The 15,705-nt window shown below is 52.4% G+C and overlaps 1 protein-coding gene across 1 annotated transcript; it reads right to left on the bottom strand.

The window, feature by feature from the left end:
• Positions 1-560: 560 nt before the first annotated feature.
• LOC131211744 (uncharacterized) lies at positions 561-11,976 on the bottom strand. The gene is made up of 6 exons (XM_058205337.1): positions 11,869-11,976; positions 8,906-9,985; positions 3,697-3,828; positions 3,404-3,615; positions 3,038-3,338; positions 561-2,966 (listed from the first exon to the last, which is right to left on the bottom strand). The coding sequence occupies exons 1-6, from the start codon at positions 11,879-11,881 to the stop codon at positions 832-834; spliced, it is 3,873 nt and encodes a 1,290-aa protein (XP_058061320.1). The 5' UTR covers positions 11,882-11,976; the 3' UTR covers positions 561-831.
• Between the last annotated feature and the right edge of the window lie 3,729 nt (positions 11,977-15,705).

The raw sequence follows: 15,705 nt of genomic DNA, 5'->3' as shown, positions 1-15,705 counted from the left end.
ACACATTTTTATTGAGCCGCTTTCATCTCTTCACTCACCGGTATCGCGCTTACGCTACAAAAATATCGTGGTTCCGTTATTAAATAGGTCCATATCCATACATTTTAGAAATAATATATTGCTCTGCGTCGTATGGGCTCGCGTAACACCGGCCCTTAATGATCAGCAAACTAATACCTTTCACAACCTCCAAATCCTTTAGCAGGGCAGCACAGGACCCCCATGTTACGCAAACCTGTCGCCATGCGCGGGAAAGAGCTCCTTTCGAACCGCGCAAAGGCCGCCTAAGAATCATCGCCTTTACTTGTTTCGGGAAGCTCACTGCTGCTGTGTCCGTTCCCTACGAGCGTCGATTAATTTGGAAAAAATTTACATTTTCGTAACATGCTACCAGTCGTGTGACATTCCTTTAAATACCACACGTTTGCTCTGATACTTCTGGTGAAGTCGAGCCGGAGTCGGAAGCACCACTCTGGCTTATCTGGCCAACATTAAATTAAAGAGTAGAAAAAAAAAACCGCACACACTTAACACGCTAATCGATCGATGTGCTCCCAGCTCTGGCGCTGCCCCTCGCGAACACCACAGATCGCTTCCGCGTCGCTCCTTTGCTAAATCTACAATGTCGTTCCGTTCCTAGGGACTTCGGTTAAGGGTTCCTTACTTGCCGCTATCACAAATTCCGGTAATACTTTGGTCGTCGTTTCCAACAACTGTTCAACGCGAAAGGTAGGTCTTCTCTTGTACACTGCCCCCCTGGGGCACTGTCCTACCCCTCCTAGTTCCAGCGGATTCAGCTGCCCAATGTGCCACCGCGCAGCAGGGCGTCCTTTACTTGATGGTGTTGTAGATGTTGTCTTCGATGGGACTAGAAACGGCCGACGAGCAGCGGCTGCTGCTGCTGTTGCTAGTGCTGCTTCCACCGCTGCGACCCGCGCCGCCACCGCCGGCCGGATTGAGGCTTACCACCGGACCACCGCCAGAAGCGAGACTGTCACACGGTGGCACATTGATCCGGATGCTGACGAACCGTTTCTCGATCGCTCGCACCGATGCAGCCCCGGTGTTGATCGTCACGGAGTGGTGAGGCACGAGCGGGCGGCCGGTGCTTCCACCCGGTGGTGGTGTCGGCGCCGGTACGTCGTTGCATATTTCGGCGTAAATACTCTCCGCCGGCACCGTCGTCACATCCGGTTCGTGGAGCACGATCGAGTCACGCACACTGCTGTACGGTAGATCGTCCTCCAGCACCTGCGCGCTGTTCCTTTTCCGGTTCTCGTCCTCCGCCTCCTGCTGTACTCGCAGCGAAACCGACTTCAGTCGCCGATGGGCCGCTGCCGCTTCCTGTTCGCTCGACCATCCGCCTCGTTTGCCGGCACTTGGCTCCTCTTCCTCGCGGTTCATGTAGCGAAGGTCCTCGAACGAGAGGATCACCTCGTTGGAGGTGCTCCGGTTCTTCCCACTGGCCACTGGTGCGCCGCGCTGTTTGCCCGCCTTCCCGTGGGCCAGTGCTCCACTGCCACTGGCCAGATGCAGGAGCTGCTGGATGCTGGAGGACGACTTGCTGTACTGTTTCGTCTTGACGTGGAACTCACTGTACAGCTTCTGCGTCATGAAGGACTGCTGGTGGGCGGCGGTGCGCAGCGGGAAGAACAACGTGTCCCCGTCGAGCTCGGACAACCGATCGTCATCGTCATCGTCGCCACCGCCACCCTCCACCGAGCCCGAAATGTTGGTCACCAAGTCCGGGCGGTTTTTACCGCCACCGGCCGAGGCCATTCCGTCTCGCTGGCCAATGTGCTGCAGCGAACGGGACTTCTGCATACCGACCGTGCCGCCACCGGGGCAAGACGTGCTGTCGGACTCGTACCCGCTGCTGAGGATCTTTTCCGCACTCCCGCAACCCGGTGCCGGATTGAGGCTGACCAGCTCGTCCTCCGTGCCTCCTCCCCCTCCGAGCAGGATGTCCGACGAGCTGGTGGCCCGCTGGGAGGTGACGCCGGACAGACCGAGCGTGCCGAATCGTTCCTGGATCAGCTTCGACATGTCCTTGTACCGATCGAGGCTCGTCCGTTTGTCCCACTCGTCGTCGACCGTCGTCGTCGGCGAGATCGGCCGACCGTGATGGTGGCCACCGCTGCCTCCGCTGGTCGCTTTCCCGCCGCCTCCCAGACCCTTGAACCAACGGCTAGAGGACTTTGCCTTGCTTCCGGCACCGCCCTTCGCGGTGAACACCTTCATCTTCTCGCTGAATCCACCGGCCGGCAGTGAGTGCGGTTGGTGGGCCAACTCCTGCCGGGATGATCCATCGAACGAGCGGTCGTCCAAACTGTGATGATGGTGGTGGTGGTGGTGCTGGTAGTGGTGGTTTTGTTGGTGGTCTTCGTGGTGGTCACCCCGGGTCCGAGCACCGCACTCGAGACTTTCCAGATCATTTTTACTTAAAAATATGATGGAATCTTCCTTCTCGTGGCCGGATCCGTTGCGATCGCCACCGCCACCGGAACCACCGCCAAACAGCCGGCCGAACGCTCGCAGGACATCGCTACCCTTCGACGACAGTTCCTTGCCAGGACCACCGCCGCCACCGCTCGTGTTGGATCCGAGCGAGCTCGGACCCGTCGTGGTGGTCAGCGTGGCACTGGGCGAAACGGGCTCCCGGTCGCGGTGCTGCTGTTGCTGGGCCGCCACCGCCACCATCTGCTGCAGCTCGATGGCGTTCGTTTCGTGGTCGACGATGCGCAGAAAGTTGTCGCAGTTGAACTGGCAGAACTTGAGCACCGTCTGCACGTTCGGGTTGAGCAGCATGTGCTGCTCGCTCTCGAAGCCCATCGTGCACTTGGCGAACTTCATCTGCGGGGCCAGGTGCAGCTTGGTGAGCGTCAGCGTCGAGGTCAGCTGCTGCTCGTCCAGCGGACAGGCGATGAGGAAGTTTTCTTCGCTGCACTTCGCGATCGTCACGTACTCTGTGGGTGTGAAACGGAGGCCAATTAGTGGACGGAGGCATCTCATTTTCCCCTGGCAATTCCCCACTCACCTGGTACGGTCGAGGGCAGCCCATTTTGGGGCGAGATGAGCCGCAGATTCAGCGGCAGACTAACGTCCGATTGCATGATGAACCCGATCCGATGCACACAGTCCCGGCTGAGCTCCCGTTTCCGGTTTTGCAGAGGGTTGTTGTTGCTGTTGTGGGTATTGTTCGTACCGCCGCCATTCTGCTGCTGGTGATGGTGATGGCCGAAACCCGCACCACCACAACCCGGCTTCTGCAGGACGGGCGCACTATGCTGCTCGATTTCATAGAACTTCCCTTTGGCCGATAGTGAGACGTAGTAGATCTGAAAGGGGAGGATCGAAAGAGTTACTATTTTGCTCGCTCCCAGGAACAGTTTGGAATAGTTACCTGTCGATTGTCGTCCAGTAGCTGGGCGTACTTTCCTCGCTCCTTCTCGCGACCCCCGATGTGTCGCTCGCTCGTGAGCGACGAGGTGGTATCCTTGTGACTAGCGGACGCCGTCTTGTGGTCACCGTCCTGAAACACGGCGAGCAAACGGTAGACCTGGCCCGCCTTAGCCGTCGCCTTCACGTAGTGCGCCTTGTGGCTAAAGTTGTCGGCTGTCGGCAGAAAAGGGGAAAGTGTGGACATGAATGGCCAATCCGGGCGTTTATCCGTAGCTAGGAGGCGATACTTACGACCGTGCGATTCGGTATAGGCGGCCAGATTTTCCAGCGAAAGAAACTTGTACACCTGATCCCGGACCAGCTGGACGATCGTCGTGTAGACGGTGGCGGACGCCGCGCCCTTCTCGTTGATGAACGAGAAGTACCCTGTGTCCGAATGGAGAGAAAGAGAGAGAGAGCGAGATGAGCGATGAGAGATTATAGCTGGACACTGGTATGATAAACACCAAGCCAAACAGACTCAATCCCTGGAAGAGGGAAATTCCCATGGGTCTGTCCACGGGTCTCGTCTATCGCCGTTCTTTCCAGCAGTTTTGCGGTCCGCGGTGGCAGTTCCCACATTAGCATATCAACAAAACCCATAAGTTATGGGCCGCTACAACCTGGCTCGCCAGTAGAAATGACCAATAATTAAAGAATGCGGATGATTATGCACCAGAAACAAAGAAAAAAAAGGTTGCTGATAGGCCGCGCGTTAGATTACATTTCTTCTCAAGTGATTGTTTTCGAGGTGAATAGGTGCAGAAAATTCCTGGACCGGGCTGCAACTGGGCGGGTTGCATAATGGCTTCCCCGGGGTGGAGATGACCGTGAGAGACATGGGCTGGGCTGGGCTGGTCAAGTCGGCTGATGGAACGGTCAGTTGCCTGGGCGTCTCATTAGCATCCCATGGTCTACTACAAAACAGAAAAGGGCTCCACCGAAAGATGTGGGAGTGAAATCGGATAGTAATTAGGTTAACGGTCTCACGCGGCCTCTGATCGGTGACCGGTATTGGACCTTCCCCTCATCTGTGGCCTAAAATATGGCCGCCCGCCGAGAGAGCTTCTCCGCCCATTAATAACCGTCTAATCTGTAAGGCTTCTTATAATTAGCTGTCGTCTTCAATCGGCTGGCCGATGTAGGAGGTCTGCAGGAGACCCACGACACCAACGGGGAAGACAAAACGCGGGCTACCGCGTTACGCAAATGCCGCGTTGCGTGTTATCGCGTGAGTGAGTGTGGAAATCCATGTGGCCACCTTCGCCATTTTTGGTACGGATGCTGTCGGATAAGATCGAGTCTCGGCGGCCCGCCGTGAGCCGCCATGTTTCGACAATCATGAGAAGTGCGGCAGAATGCCGAACAAACGGATTGGCGGGAGGTTTGGGGCACCTACCTCTCCCAGGCGGCCAGATCACGGTGAAAGCATCGAACTCGACGCGGATCCGTCTCGAGCGGGGAAATCTTAGCTTTTCGCTTCCCCAGCAAGAAAATTGGTTTTGGAAATTTATGCCAACGACGGGGCTACATAATTTTGAAACAATGTCGACAAACGCAAGCGCAAGAAGGTGTCGAAGAGAAAACAAGGAGGGAAAGAAAATTCACTCCCCCCCCGCCACGTAATGGGTGGCATCGGGTGAAGGCAAATCGATGGTTCCTCGTTTTCTTTGGCGGCGGAGAAACGGAAGGTTAGACTTAAAAGCCCCTCGAATTATAACCTTCTTCGTTCGCCGATCGCTATTACATCAACAGGTGATCTCTCTTACGCGCGGTCACCGTCCGTGGCATTGACATCACGGCTTCATTGACCACCTTTCAATCGTTTATGCTATGGACGGCGTAATGATGGCAAACAAGCGTTGGCCGAGCTAAAGCTGCCATTTTTGGCACCATTTAAAATAATGATACAACCCATTAGACGGCCCAAGGAGCGATCGGTTGTTTGAGCGAACCGAAGAACGATTCGAACAACCTAATGTCCTCCTACTACTCGAATCGTATCGAATGACATATTTTCTGTGCCGCTCCACAGTGTAAAAACGCAGGCAAGGTACCCTGCCGCCCAAGGCCGCCAATCATCGCACGGCGATCAAACCGAGACCTACCTACCACTAGGAACAGATTTGAAAACTCAATCAATAGATAACCGTTGTGGTAGGCACACGATGCAACGATCAGCTCACGATCGTCATTCGATCACCACAAAGAGCCCTCATTCATCGCCGGAGGGTTATGCGGTACCGTGTATGCTCTGTGCCTGTGGTTCAAGTTCAAACCGCGGCCGTTATGTAGCGACATCGCATGCGGGTCTTGTTTCTTCCCTTCCGGATGTCTCTCTCTCCGCACCTCGGATCGGATTCGGTGTTTCCTTACACGTGGCCCGTGTGCATTCTGGCCAGCATGGCGAGGGTTGAGATCTCGCAGGAGATCGATCCGATCAGCGATCTGCGTGTAGCGATTGGGTGACGGTATGCGTCGGTATGCGCAGTATCTCCGGGGTACCCACATTGGTGCGGTTCTTGGAAACGGTGTTCGGTTCAACAAAAGGTGCCAGTTGATAAGTTGATCACCTAATAAAACAATTGTTTTAATTTAATTTTCCAACTCAATCTAAGTTTTTCCTTCTCCGAGCAACGGGAGAACCTTCATCAGGTCGCCAAGCACCAGGTTGCATACTTTTAGGCGAGTGTAATCGGAGATTCGGAATCAAGTCTCTTGTTACTTTATCTGTGTCTAAATTAAAGCGACCGACGGCCTCGGTTTAATTTAGTTTGAGACACTTTTCGATCAGCGTTTACTGAAGCAACGAGCAAAAATTCTTTCAGCGGACACTGCCAACGCAACAACAGCCATTGTTGAAGCGCACGCAAATTGCGCACCGCGCGATGGATGATTACTATCCGACGTGATCCATAGGGGTGGTACCGGACATGGGGTGGACGGATGCCGGAGGTGTTTAGTACGTTCGTGCCGTGTTTGACAACGATCTTGACAACCGAACGATGCACATACACGCGGGGCCAACCACAACCTCCCGGGGCACAGGCCCCGCGGCCAGATGTGTCATTGTCATGGAGACTGTCATCGTCGTCATCTATCGTATCGGTCGGTCCACCGTAATTGGTTCCCTACCCCCGTGCCGGTGCCGCTTCGCGTGCTTGATTAATGATGACGATGATGGTGGACAAATTCTACTCTGATATGGTACCGGCCTACAACTGCAGCGGTGCGGTTGCCGGGCACCCATCTGACGATGCATTTTTCTCGCTGCTCGATGCAAAATGGGCGACCAACGATAAGTAATGATGCCGCGGCACTGGCAACGGCGGCGGCGCTGCTTAAATATGCCATTTTCCGTTCGCTGCATATTTTCGCATTCAATTAAAAATACAAAAAAAACTGCGCCATCATTTGCAACCCCCTAGAGAACCCGATGGGGGGGGAGGTCATCCTCTGGTGGTTTAGAACGCAGGGGTGCCCCTCCAGACGGAATCGCAGCAGCATCGGAAACTATTTATCTGCGCACTTTCCAGAACTCTAGCCGGCGGGCTGTTGGCGAACAGGCCCGACGGCATCGTTCGATTGACGCAGATTGATCGGCGAAGCAGATATGCTTGGGGCTGGTGCCTCGGTGCCTCGGTAATAGTATGCAATAGGGACCCCCGAGCTTCGTCTGAGCCGGCATCAACAATGGGCGCTGGTGTGAAGAAGCGGAGCGAGTGCAACCCAACAACCGCGAACGCAATTTTCATTGCCAATTTCGCAGGCGCTGCTCGGAACCGTAACACGCGCATCGGAAAATCGCGGTTGAATGCGCAATCCGAAAGGGAGAGAGTGAAAGAGAGAGAGAGAGAGAGAGCGGGTACCAAAAAAAATATGAAAACCTTCGCATATTATGCAAATGTTTATGCTCATCATCGGCATGCATTCCGACGTGAACTGAGGCGAAGCGAACTGTCTGTGCGTAGACAATTTGTTGCTGGGCGAACCACACGCCATTGCGTAGCGTCATTTTCGCGGTCACGCACAGCAAAGGGGGGCGATAGGTTGGGATGTTGCCGCCACAGCAACTGGTGGCATAAGGCGGGTGTTTGAGTCTTAAAGAAGGTGTCAATTCTGGCGATTCGAAACGGAATCGATATGGACCCAGTGGATGATCGTTAATAGACAAAAGCAGTCACAAAGATAAAATCACGCAGAAGACGTATGGAAGACGTTTTTAAATAGTTGTAAGTTCATATTTGTTTGAAGTAGTAAGAGAGATCAGCAAACAAGAACAGAAAAAAAAGAATAAAGAGAAGTGACGCACAAAAAAGTATGAAACAAACATGAAACAACATCAATCAAACCAAAGATACAGTAAATCGAATAGAAAAGATACAAACAAACCAACGTAATAAAAAACAAAAGAGGATAAATGTCTGATGGGAAGATAGATAGATTTACAACAATAACAAATGAGAAAGTAACGACAAACTAAACCGAACCCAAGGCTCAGCAAACGGTTTGCGGATCGGAATCGGATATAATAAAGTTCAAAAGAATCTCACCAAGTGTCTCATCTTCTGTAGGCCCGCTCCGTACAAAGAAACGTTACGAAACTGACAGTCGTGTGGCGTGTGACAATTTTTCATAACTTCACCGGCCGGGGCGCCGGTCGCGCTTGTTGTGAAAGTAAAATGTATGCCAACTGGCCGGTCCGCGGAGGCGGATGAGCAGCCAAAGCCTTCGGGTTGGGTGACCCGAACGACGGGGATGTCACGGCTCTTGTCACGATGTCATCCGCGTCGGCGCTGGGCGAACAACGGCGAAGGTTAGGGTGGTGCTGATTGACCAAAAAAAAAGGGGTACAAACGTCACAATGGCCCGCGGGTGACACCGTGACCGAAGGCGAGATTTTGGCGTGACTTATGAGGAGCCCAAACCCTGAGCCGTTGGGGCCACGTTAAAAGGCCAATCAATAGCCGAAGTGGTGCGAGGCCAATTAAAATACGGAGATAAAATGGGTTGGTCACCGAAAAAAACCAACGATGGTGATGCAACTCTGATTGTCGTGTCCGCGTCGAGTGGACCATCAATTCGGTGTCGTTATTTGTGTTGCAGTTGCAAAACCGAGTGTCTCAGAAGCGCTTAAGTCCGTTGTGGGAATAACATTTACAGCCGTCACCTTCGGCCAGCTAGGGCGTGTCTTGTGTTCAAGACAATAACTTTGTCGGTCAGTGATGGTTCCGATAGGCAGAAGACTTTGAGGAGCGTCTTGAAGGTTAATATTCAAAAGACAAATGATTGTAGCGCAATGCAAGTTCTTCTTTGGATTATTCAGAAAGAATATAGTCGTTTAACTAGATCTGGTTAGGGAAAATCCTACAATAGAGTTACTAAGAGAAGTATCATGCTATCCTCCATTTGTTCACGAAATATCCTTTCTCATCATCAATCTAGCTCCTAGCTCTCGACTTACCTGGGAAGTCCTGCGGGATCTTGTAGCCCTTCTTCCGGTTGGTGGAGGCCTTCGTGTTGAACACGTGGTAGCTCTTGTAGCCCTTCATGTACCGGTAGAGCAGGAACAGGTCGCCGCCGCTGGCGCCAGCCGTCGTTGTCGTGGTCGTTCCGAGGCCACCTTTCGATTTCTTCGACTTCTTCAACCCGCCGGCCCCGCTGGCCGGTCGTTCCGCCGTGCTGCTCGATTCGGCCGAGCTGGAAGACGTCATCGTGTGGTCCCCGTTGCCCGACGTCGCCGCCGCCGCCACCGCCGCCGCTGCCGCCGTCGGTGAAGACGTGTACGAAAGGCGGATGACACGTGGCAACGAGAACCGCTCCAAGAACTGTTCCGCAATCAGTGGCTCGGTGGTGGTCACCGACTCGTTCGACAGCTTCGAGCCCTTGCTTTCACCGGTGGAGCAGTCACCACCACCACCTGCTCCGCCGGACGACAAGGAGTTGAGCTTGTAGCGCTGCCGCTGGCGTAGTAGGGCCGCGTTCTCGAGCTCATTCCTCCGCGCCAGCCGCGCGTTTTCAAACTCCGCCACCGAGAACATGTTGGCGCTGGTGTCGTGTGAGTTGAAGCGCCGCAACTTCGGTTTGCTACCGTCGCGACCTCCACCACCCGGAGCCAGGATCTGTAGCGGCAGGTTGGTCTGCGAGTTGAAGGTGGACGAGGCGGCGGCCAGTGAGTTCGGTGGCTGGCCAGCACCGTTGGCACCCGTCCCGGCCGTCCCAACACCTCCACCACCACCACCACCGAGTCCACCGCCGACCGCCTGCAGGTTGTGGCCGATCTTGGCCAGCAGATACATCGGACTCTGCTTGAACTTTCCGCCGCCGCCGCCGGTCGCCGTCTTTTTTCCACCGCCCGTCGTCGCCGCCGCCGCCGCCACCAGTTGCTGCTGGAGTTGCTTCTGCTGGGCCGGCGTCGGGGTCGGCATGTGCGGGCTCGACTCGATCAGCCAGTTGGCCAGGTGCCGCTGGCGCTCGAACTCGATACTGGCACGCTGCTGCATTTCGGTCATCTTCCTGCCGTTGCCGGTCGTGATCAGCAGTACTGGCGAGGGAGAAGGGAAAGAGCACACAGAAACACACATTAGGGAAACGAAAGCGCACGTTCGAAGCGAAGGTGACATTAATCACAAGGCCCGCCGTGCAGCGCCGACCCAGCGCGAAACATATTGGCACTGGCCGTATACTTTCACGCTCACGACGAAATGGAAACTGAAAATCGCCCGCGCCCAATACTTCCGCGTCCGAAGACACCCAACCAAAGGGGTCCCGATGGTCCCCTCCCCTCGTTTTGCCATTATTTGATATTTATTAAAATATATTCCTGGTACACCACCCCGGTCCAGTTTCCGGTGCGGATCGTGCGCCGGGCGAGTGAAATCGATCGCCGACCCAACGACGACCCAACCCACACGGGTTTAGAAGGGGGCGAACGCGTGAAGAACACGGCACAGTTTGCAAGGCACCCAAAGAAAGCATTTTCCTCTGGCGACGGTGATGCCTTGGGGGTCCTTTTGTTGCCCTGGGATCGATGAGCGCGGAGTAAGCGATTTAATCGCAATTAAGTTGTCAACGCCGCCCTACAGGGGTACACACCTCGGATGCTCGGATGTTTATGGGGGTCTCGGTGGGGCTCCTTCGGGGCCAAACCATTTCGATTCCATGTTAGGAGGCTGTTTGGAGCTCCGGTGAATGCATGAAACATTTATTCGACCCCGCGGTTTGATTTGTGAAGGGCATGCACACTTTTTTTTGTTTTAAGAAATAGGTGAAGAATTAAGTGCTGGGATTGGTAAACAAAAATTGTGTCACGCAGAAAGGCGGCCATTTTGAGGTCGAGTAACGTGCCTCAAAATCGTTACACTTAACACGCGATTCGGGCACTGCTGATTTAAGCTAACTGCACATTTTATCGGTATTTTTGGAATCTCCAATGAAGTTCCTTTCATCTTGTTCACACCACTCCGGTTTATGCGGACTTTTGCCGGTAAAACAGCTCCCAAGTGCCAGGTGATCGTCTTTTAAGAATAAAATCTACTTGACTCATCGTGGCACTTGCTTACGGTTTGTAGCTTGACCACTGCCGACGAAAACCGCATCGCGCCATGTTGGATGCTTCACGTTCACCAGCAGCAGGATGTGCATCGTCGTGTCGGTTGCGTCGGTTTTATCCGGCTCACTTCACCACTCGATGCAATTCGCGCACCTACTGACTCCCCGACCGACTGGCTGACTCGGACTGAGTCCGGGAATTTGTCTCGTCCGACGCTGTGTTATCGCCGAGGGACCAAACTTTTGGCGCCGCGCCGATCGAAGCGGATCGGATGTGCCCCGAATGCGTTCCAAGCACGCACGCTCTCCGCCGCTGCACTTCGCGCTCAACGGTGCGTACTGTTTTTATCAACAAACGCTTTCGATTAATCCGAAAGGAGTCCGGCAGCGGGCCGGGGCCACGTGGACTACTAATTAGCTCATTTGCGTCCCCCATTAGGCTCGGACTTTATTATCCTGCCCCGTGTGGTTATCGGAGCAGTTCTCTTCTCGGCAAAGTTTCTCCCGCTTACCAACCGATAAATGTCCGAAAACGTCCGAAACGCTCCGTATCGCTAGTGATTTTTCTAGCCGTAAATCAATCAAGCGCTGGTTCGCGTGTCTTTCGGTTGCCAATATATCGGCAACGCCCGGCGCGTTTTGAAAGGCACCACCATTCCCTTCGATTGCCGCGTGCGAACTAATTGCGAGACGGCTGCAAATAATTCACACCACGCGCGTATTTCTTAAGATGCACCCACCACACCACTAATAGGCCCCCCCGGTCCGGTCCGGGGCGAGCGATGGGCAATCAAATCAAATAGATTAAAAAAATGAACACTCAAGACAGCACGTCGCCGCGCACCAACGCAAGAGAGATGAGAAATAAAGACTCACATTTCAGCACCATCACCAGCCACTGCACGGGGTTCGGGCGGCCGCCGGAGGCGATCAGCGAAACTAAACAGCTACGCCACGCTTTCGATTTTAATTTATGGGAATGAATCATGGCGTTGCATACTGCACTTCGGACTTGCGACTCCACCAAGCACACTCACGCGTCTGCCGGGCCCATCGCGCGCCTTGCGCACATTACGGCGCATTGAGACGGATTTTTGCTGCGTTTTGCGGTCCGCAAAAAAAACTGCCATCGCAGCCCATTCGCTTCCTTGGAGCTTTCTGATGCGTTTTGAAATTGAATTAAAAGCAAAATAAGTGCCACCGCCGAATCTGAGCCCTCAGCCGATCGAAACGTACACCGGCGGGCGAAAGTGTTTGGACGAGCTGTTGAGCGGTGACGGCCATGGATGGGAAGTGGTGAAAAACGAACTTTCCACAAATTCTCATTTTGCAAACAGCTTTTGGGAATCCAAAACTTCAGTCAAAATATTGGTTATATTGCTCAATAAGATGGCTAGCCCTTATACTAAATCTCGTCAAGTGATTCGACGATTTTCCAATACGACATCCTGTATTTTTTCTACGATTTCAGGTGTTATGTCTGTTTTTTGACGTTTTTGACATGGATCGTCTTCAATGCTACTACGACCACGTTTAAACTCAGAAACCCCTCTTTTAACCCCCTAATTAAAGGTGAAGAGTTCTTCTATACTTTCAACAGCTGTTCATAATTTTCCTTTGCTTTCAAACCCTTCAAAAATAAAAATTAAATCACTGCACGATACTTGATTTTTTCCATTGTGAGAAATACTGTGACATGTCGATACTAAATGGCTTGTAAAAAAACAAACTCAGTGACCGATTGTAATGAAACTTCACATACGTTCATTTGAAGAGTGTACCAATATAACAAACATTGAATAGATTCGTAGCAGCGTCCTCTGGTATCGAACGTCAAAACTTAATGATCACCCCAGTAAGCTTAATTTTCGGGCCGGCTCAATACTTTCGAGCGTCGCGGTAACGCGATCACACGGAAACCTTGGCGGCGCCCGCAAATGGCGCAACCTTCCGAGGCCACCCACCACTGAGTAAACGCCTTAATTGCACATTTTGCCCTCCCGAGCCGCGGTCAGCAGAAACATGAGACGAAAAGTGGCGTCGGAAATGCAAGAAGGACCCCCCGGGCACTCGCGGCCCCCGGGCGGTGGAAGTCACGCGTCACGGGGGTTTGGTGTCAATTTTATTTTCACTTATATCCCTCGCACATTTTTTCGAGCGCACCGTTGCTGGGGCGTCGCCGCGTGATGATTTGTGGGCCACCATTCGGGATGACGTTAATGATTCCGACGAAACCCGGTCGGGGGGGCCTGGTGTGCGGTTTACTACTGATCCGTACCGTTTTTAGTTGTCGTTCGTTTTTTTGCCGACGAATTTTGTATCAAACTCCGTCGATGGGTGAAGCGAAAAGTTGTCACGGCTTTCGTTCTGCCAAACTTTGGGGTTTTTAATGTTTGTCGCTCTTTTAAATGAGGCGACTTTGTGGATAAACTGTTTCCTTTCTAACGACCAAACTATTGTCAAAACCAATGTTCCAATCCATTTTGTGTAAAACTATGCCCCCGACTATGCCCATTCGGCTCCCTGTTAATTGCACTAAGCGTGGCGTAGTTGCAATGCATTATTCATGTGACGCGTTTGACTCTTGCTTTCGCGGCTTCTGTTGCCGATTTTTGATTAGTTTTTCGCGCGAGGTTTTCGCTATTTCGAAAGAGAGAGAGAAAAGGAAAAAAGGAACCCCGTGAAGGTGACTCGCGTCCCGTAAGTGAAGTATCACGTGCCGTTACGGACGAATGGTTTTTTCGGCGCGTTTCGCTCATTATCATACGCCACCGGGAAAGTGATGATGCGCCACCGAAGGAGCCCCATTTGTCGTGAATTAGTGCAGGTAGATATTAAAATAGTCAGCTGGTAATTTATATTCCACGGTTGGGCGGGTTCGATTGTGCTTAAATTTGGCGTCCATTCCGCCAGGCCGATCGTACATTCTAGAGGTGCTTCCAATTAAAGTTGTTTGTGTACGAGGATAACGGGTTGTCATTTAAAAATCGAAGATTGATAAATTTGGGTTTTTTTATTTTAGAAAAAGTATTTAAAAGATTGATAAATGCTGGTGGAAAAATGCTTGCTTGAGAAGCAAGAATTATACGTTTACTGACGAACACGGATGACAGTTCCTTTCTCTTTCTCTAATAAATATGACAATTTAATATTAAAATTTGTATTCATAGAACGGATTATCAGCGTGCCTATTTATTGAATAATAAATCTTTTTGTAGTGAACAAATCGGTATTCCTCATCGTCTCCAAGTTGCTCTACGATCTGGTCGTCTCTACACTCCTTCTTTCATATTAACCTGCGTTCCATAGATCGGCAAAGATTCGCTCGAGTCGCGGCCACGCATCGTTCTACGCACTGCGGGCGAGAATCCGGTGCCCCGCGTGACAACTTGCAGACGATTCGCGATGAATTACGACGCATGGCCGGATAACGGGGGCTCGCTCGTGTATCAAGGGCGAAACGAGGTGTAATGGCATCGCCCCATCGCCCGAGACACAACAAGGCGCATCTGCATCTGCACTACTGCACCCCGTCTAATGAATGGCCAATTAGAGGCAGCACTAAAAGGTAAGCTTTATGAGCTCCACCAGACAGAGCCGAGACCCACGGGCATCCTCGGGCAGACCGACTCTCGTTTCGTGGGCCCCCCACCGCAAAGGACAAGGCAGGATGCTCAGGGAGTCCAGCTCGGGCTGTGTGGATCATTTGCCGCTAATGAGATGCTCGTTGCTTTTTATCGCGATGCGTATTTTATGAATCGCCATCCGACATCATACCGACGCGACCGGCACACGAATACCTTTTTTTGCCGTATTAATCATTACGCGTTCTAGAGGGAGGTTTACGATAAGCGCTTTCTAACCTCCGCTAAATGGGCACCCGTTTCGCCAATAAAAGAAGCATTTATCGTGACGACGATAGCCACAGCTAGCCGACTGATGGATGTCGCCTTTGGAACAGCCAGGTTTTAAACAATAATTTTTCATCTGCCCAGCGCGGATGCTATTATTCGATCAAACAATTCAAGTTTCAGTTAGGTTTGGAATTGCCAAAACATCACACGGATGGGGTTATTGGTTTCGTTTGACCCAAGTTTTTCCCGGCAAAAAATGCATCATCAACGCGAGTGGCATGACAAATGGCGAATGTTTTCTGTGCGAAAGAATCACTGTCACTTGATTTCACTGTCCTTCGAACGACCCCACGCGTTCGGTGGCTTGTGCGCTGCGACGATAGAGCGGGAAGACACCAGAGTATCGTTTGAGAGCGCGAACCTGGCGTGCACGGCGACGGTGCCCTATTGCGCTCTTGTTCATTGCAAAACAAACTTTCGCCTTCCCTGCGAAACACTCAGTATGCAAAAACGGAATGCTGAGAAATTGACATAATGCATCACGCTTTAGCATGCATGGCGCGGGCACCAGACGCGAGAAATGTTTGATTTCTTTCGCACGTCACACGAGCACGGGCGATGCCATCATCTGGGAATTTAAATGACAACAGGGACAAGGTACCCGATGGAATGTCGAAATGATCGAGCCGTAAGACAATGAAGCGCTTTTTTGCAATGCAACGCCAAGTCAAGCATCAAAATTTGGACTTTGGACACATTATGCATATCGGGAATCGGCGATTTTTTACGGTAATGTTGGTCGGATACAAAAAAAATTAAAAAGACCCCACATCCTTGGCCATTGTGCGTGTCAGTTTCG

Source organism: Anopheles bellator, chromosome 2 (genome assembly GCF_943735745.2).
Source record: "Anopheles bellator chromosome 2, idAnoBellAS_SP24_06.2, whole genome shotgun sequence".
Lineage (NCBI taxonomy): Eukaryota > Metazoa > Arthropoda > Insecta > Diptera > Culicidae > Anopheles > Anopheles bellator.
The sequence above is the reverse complement of the archived record's forward strand: the minus strand, read 5'-3'. Positions and strand labels throughout refer to the sequence as shown.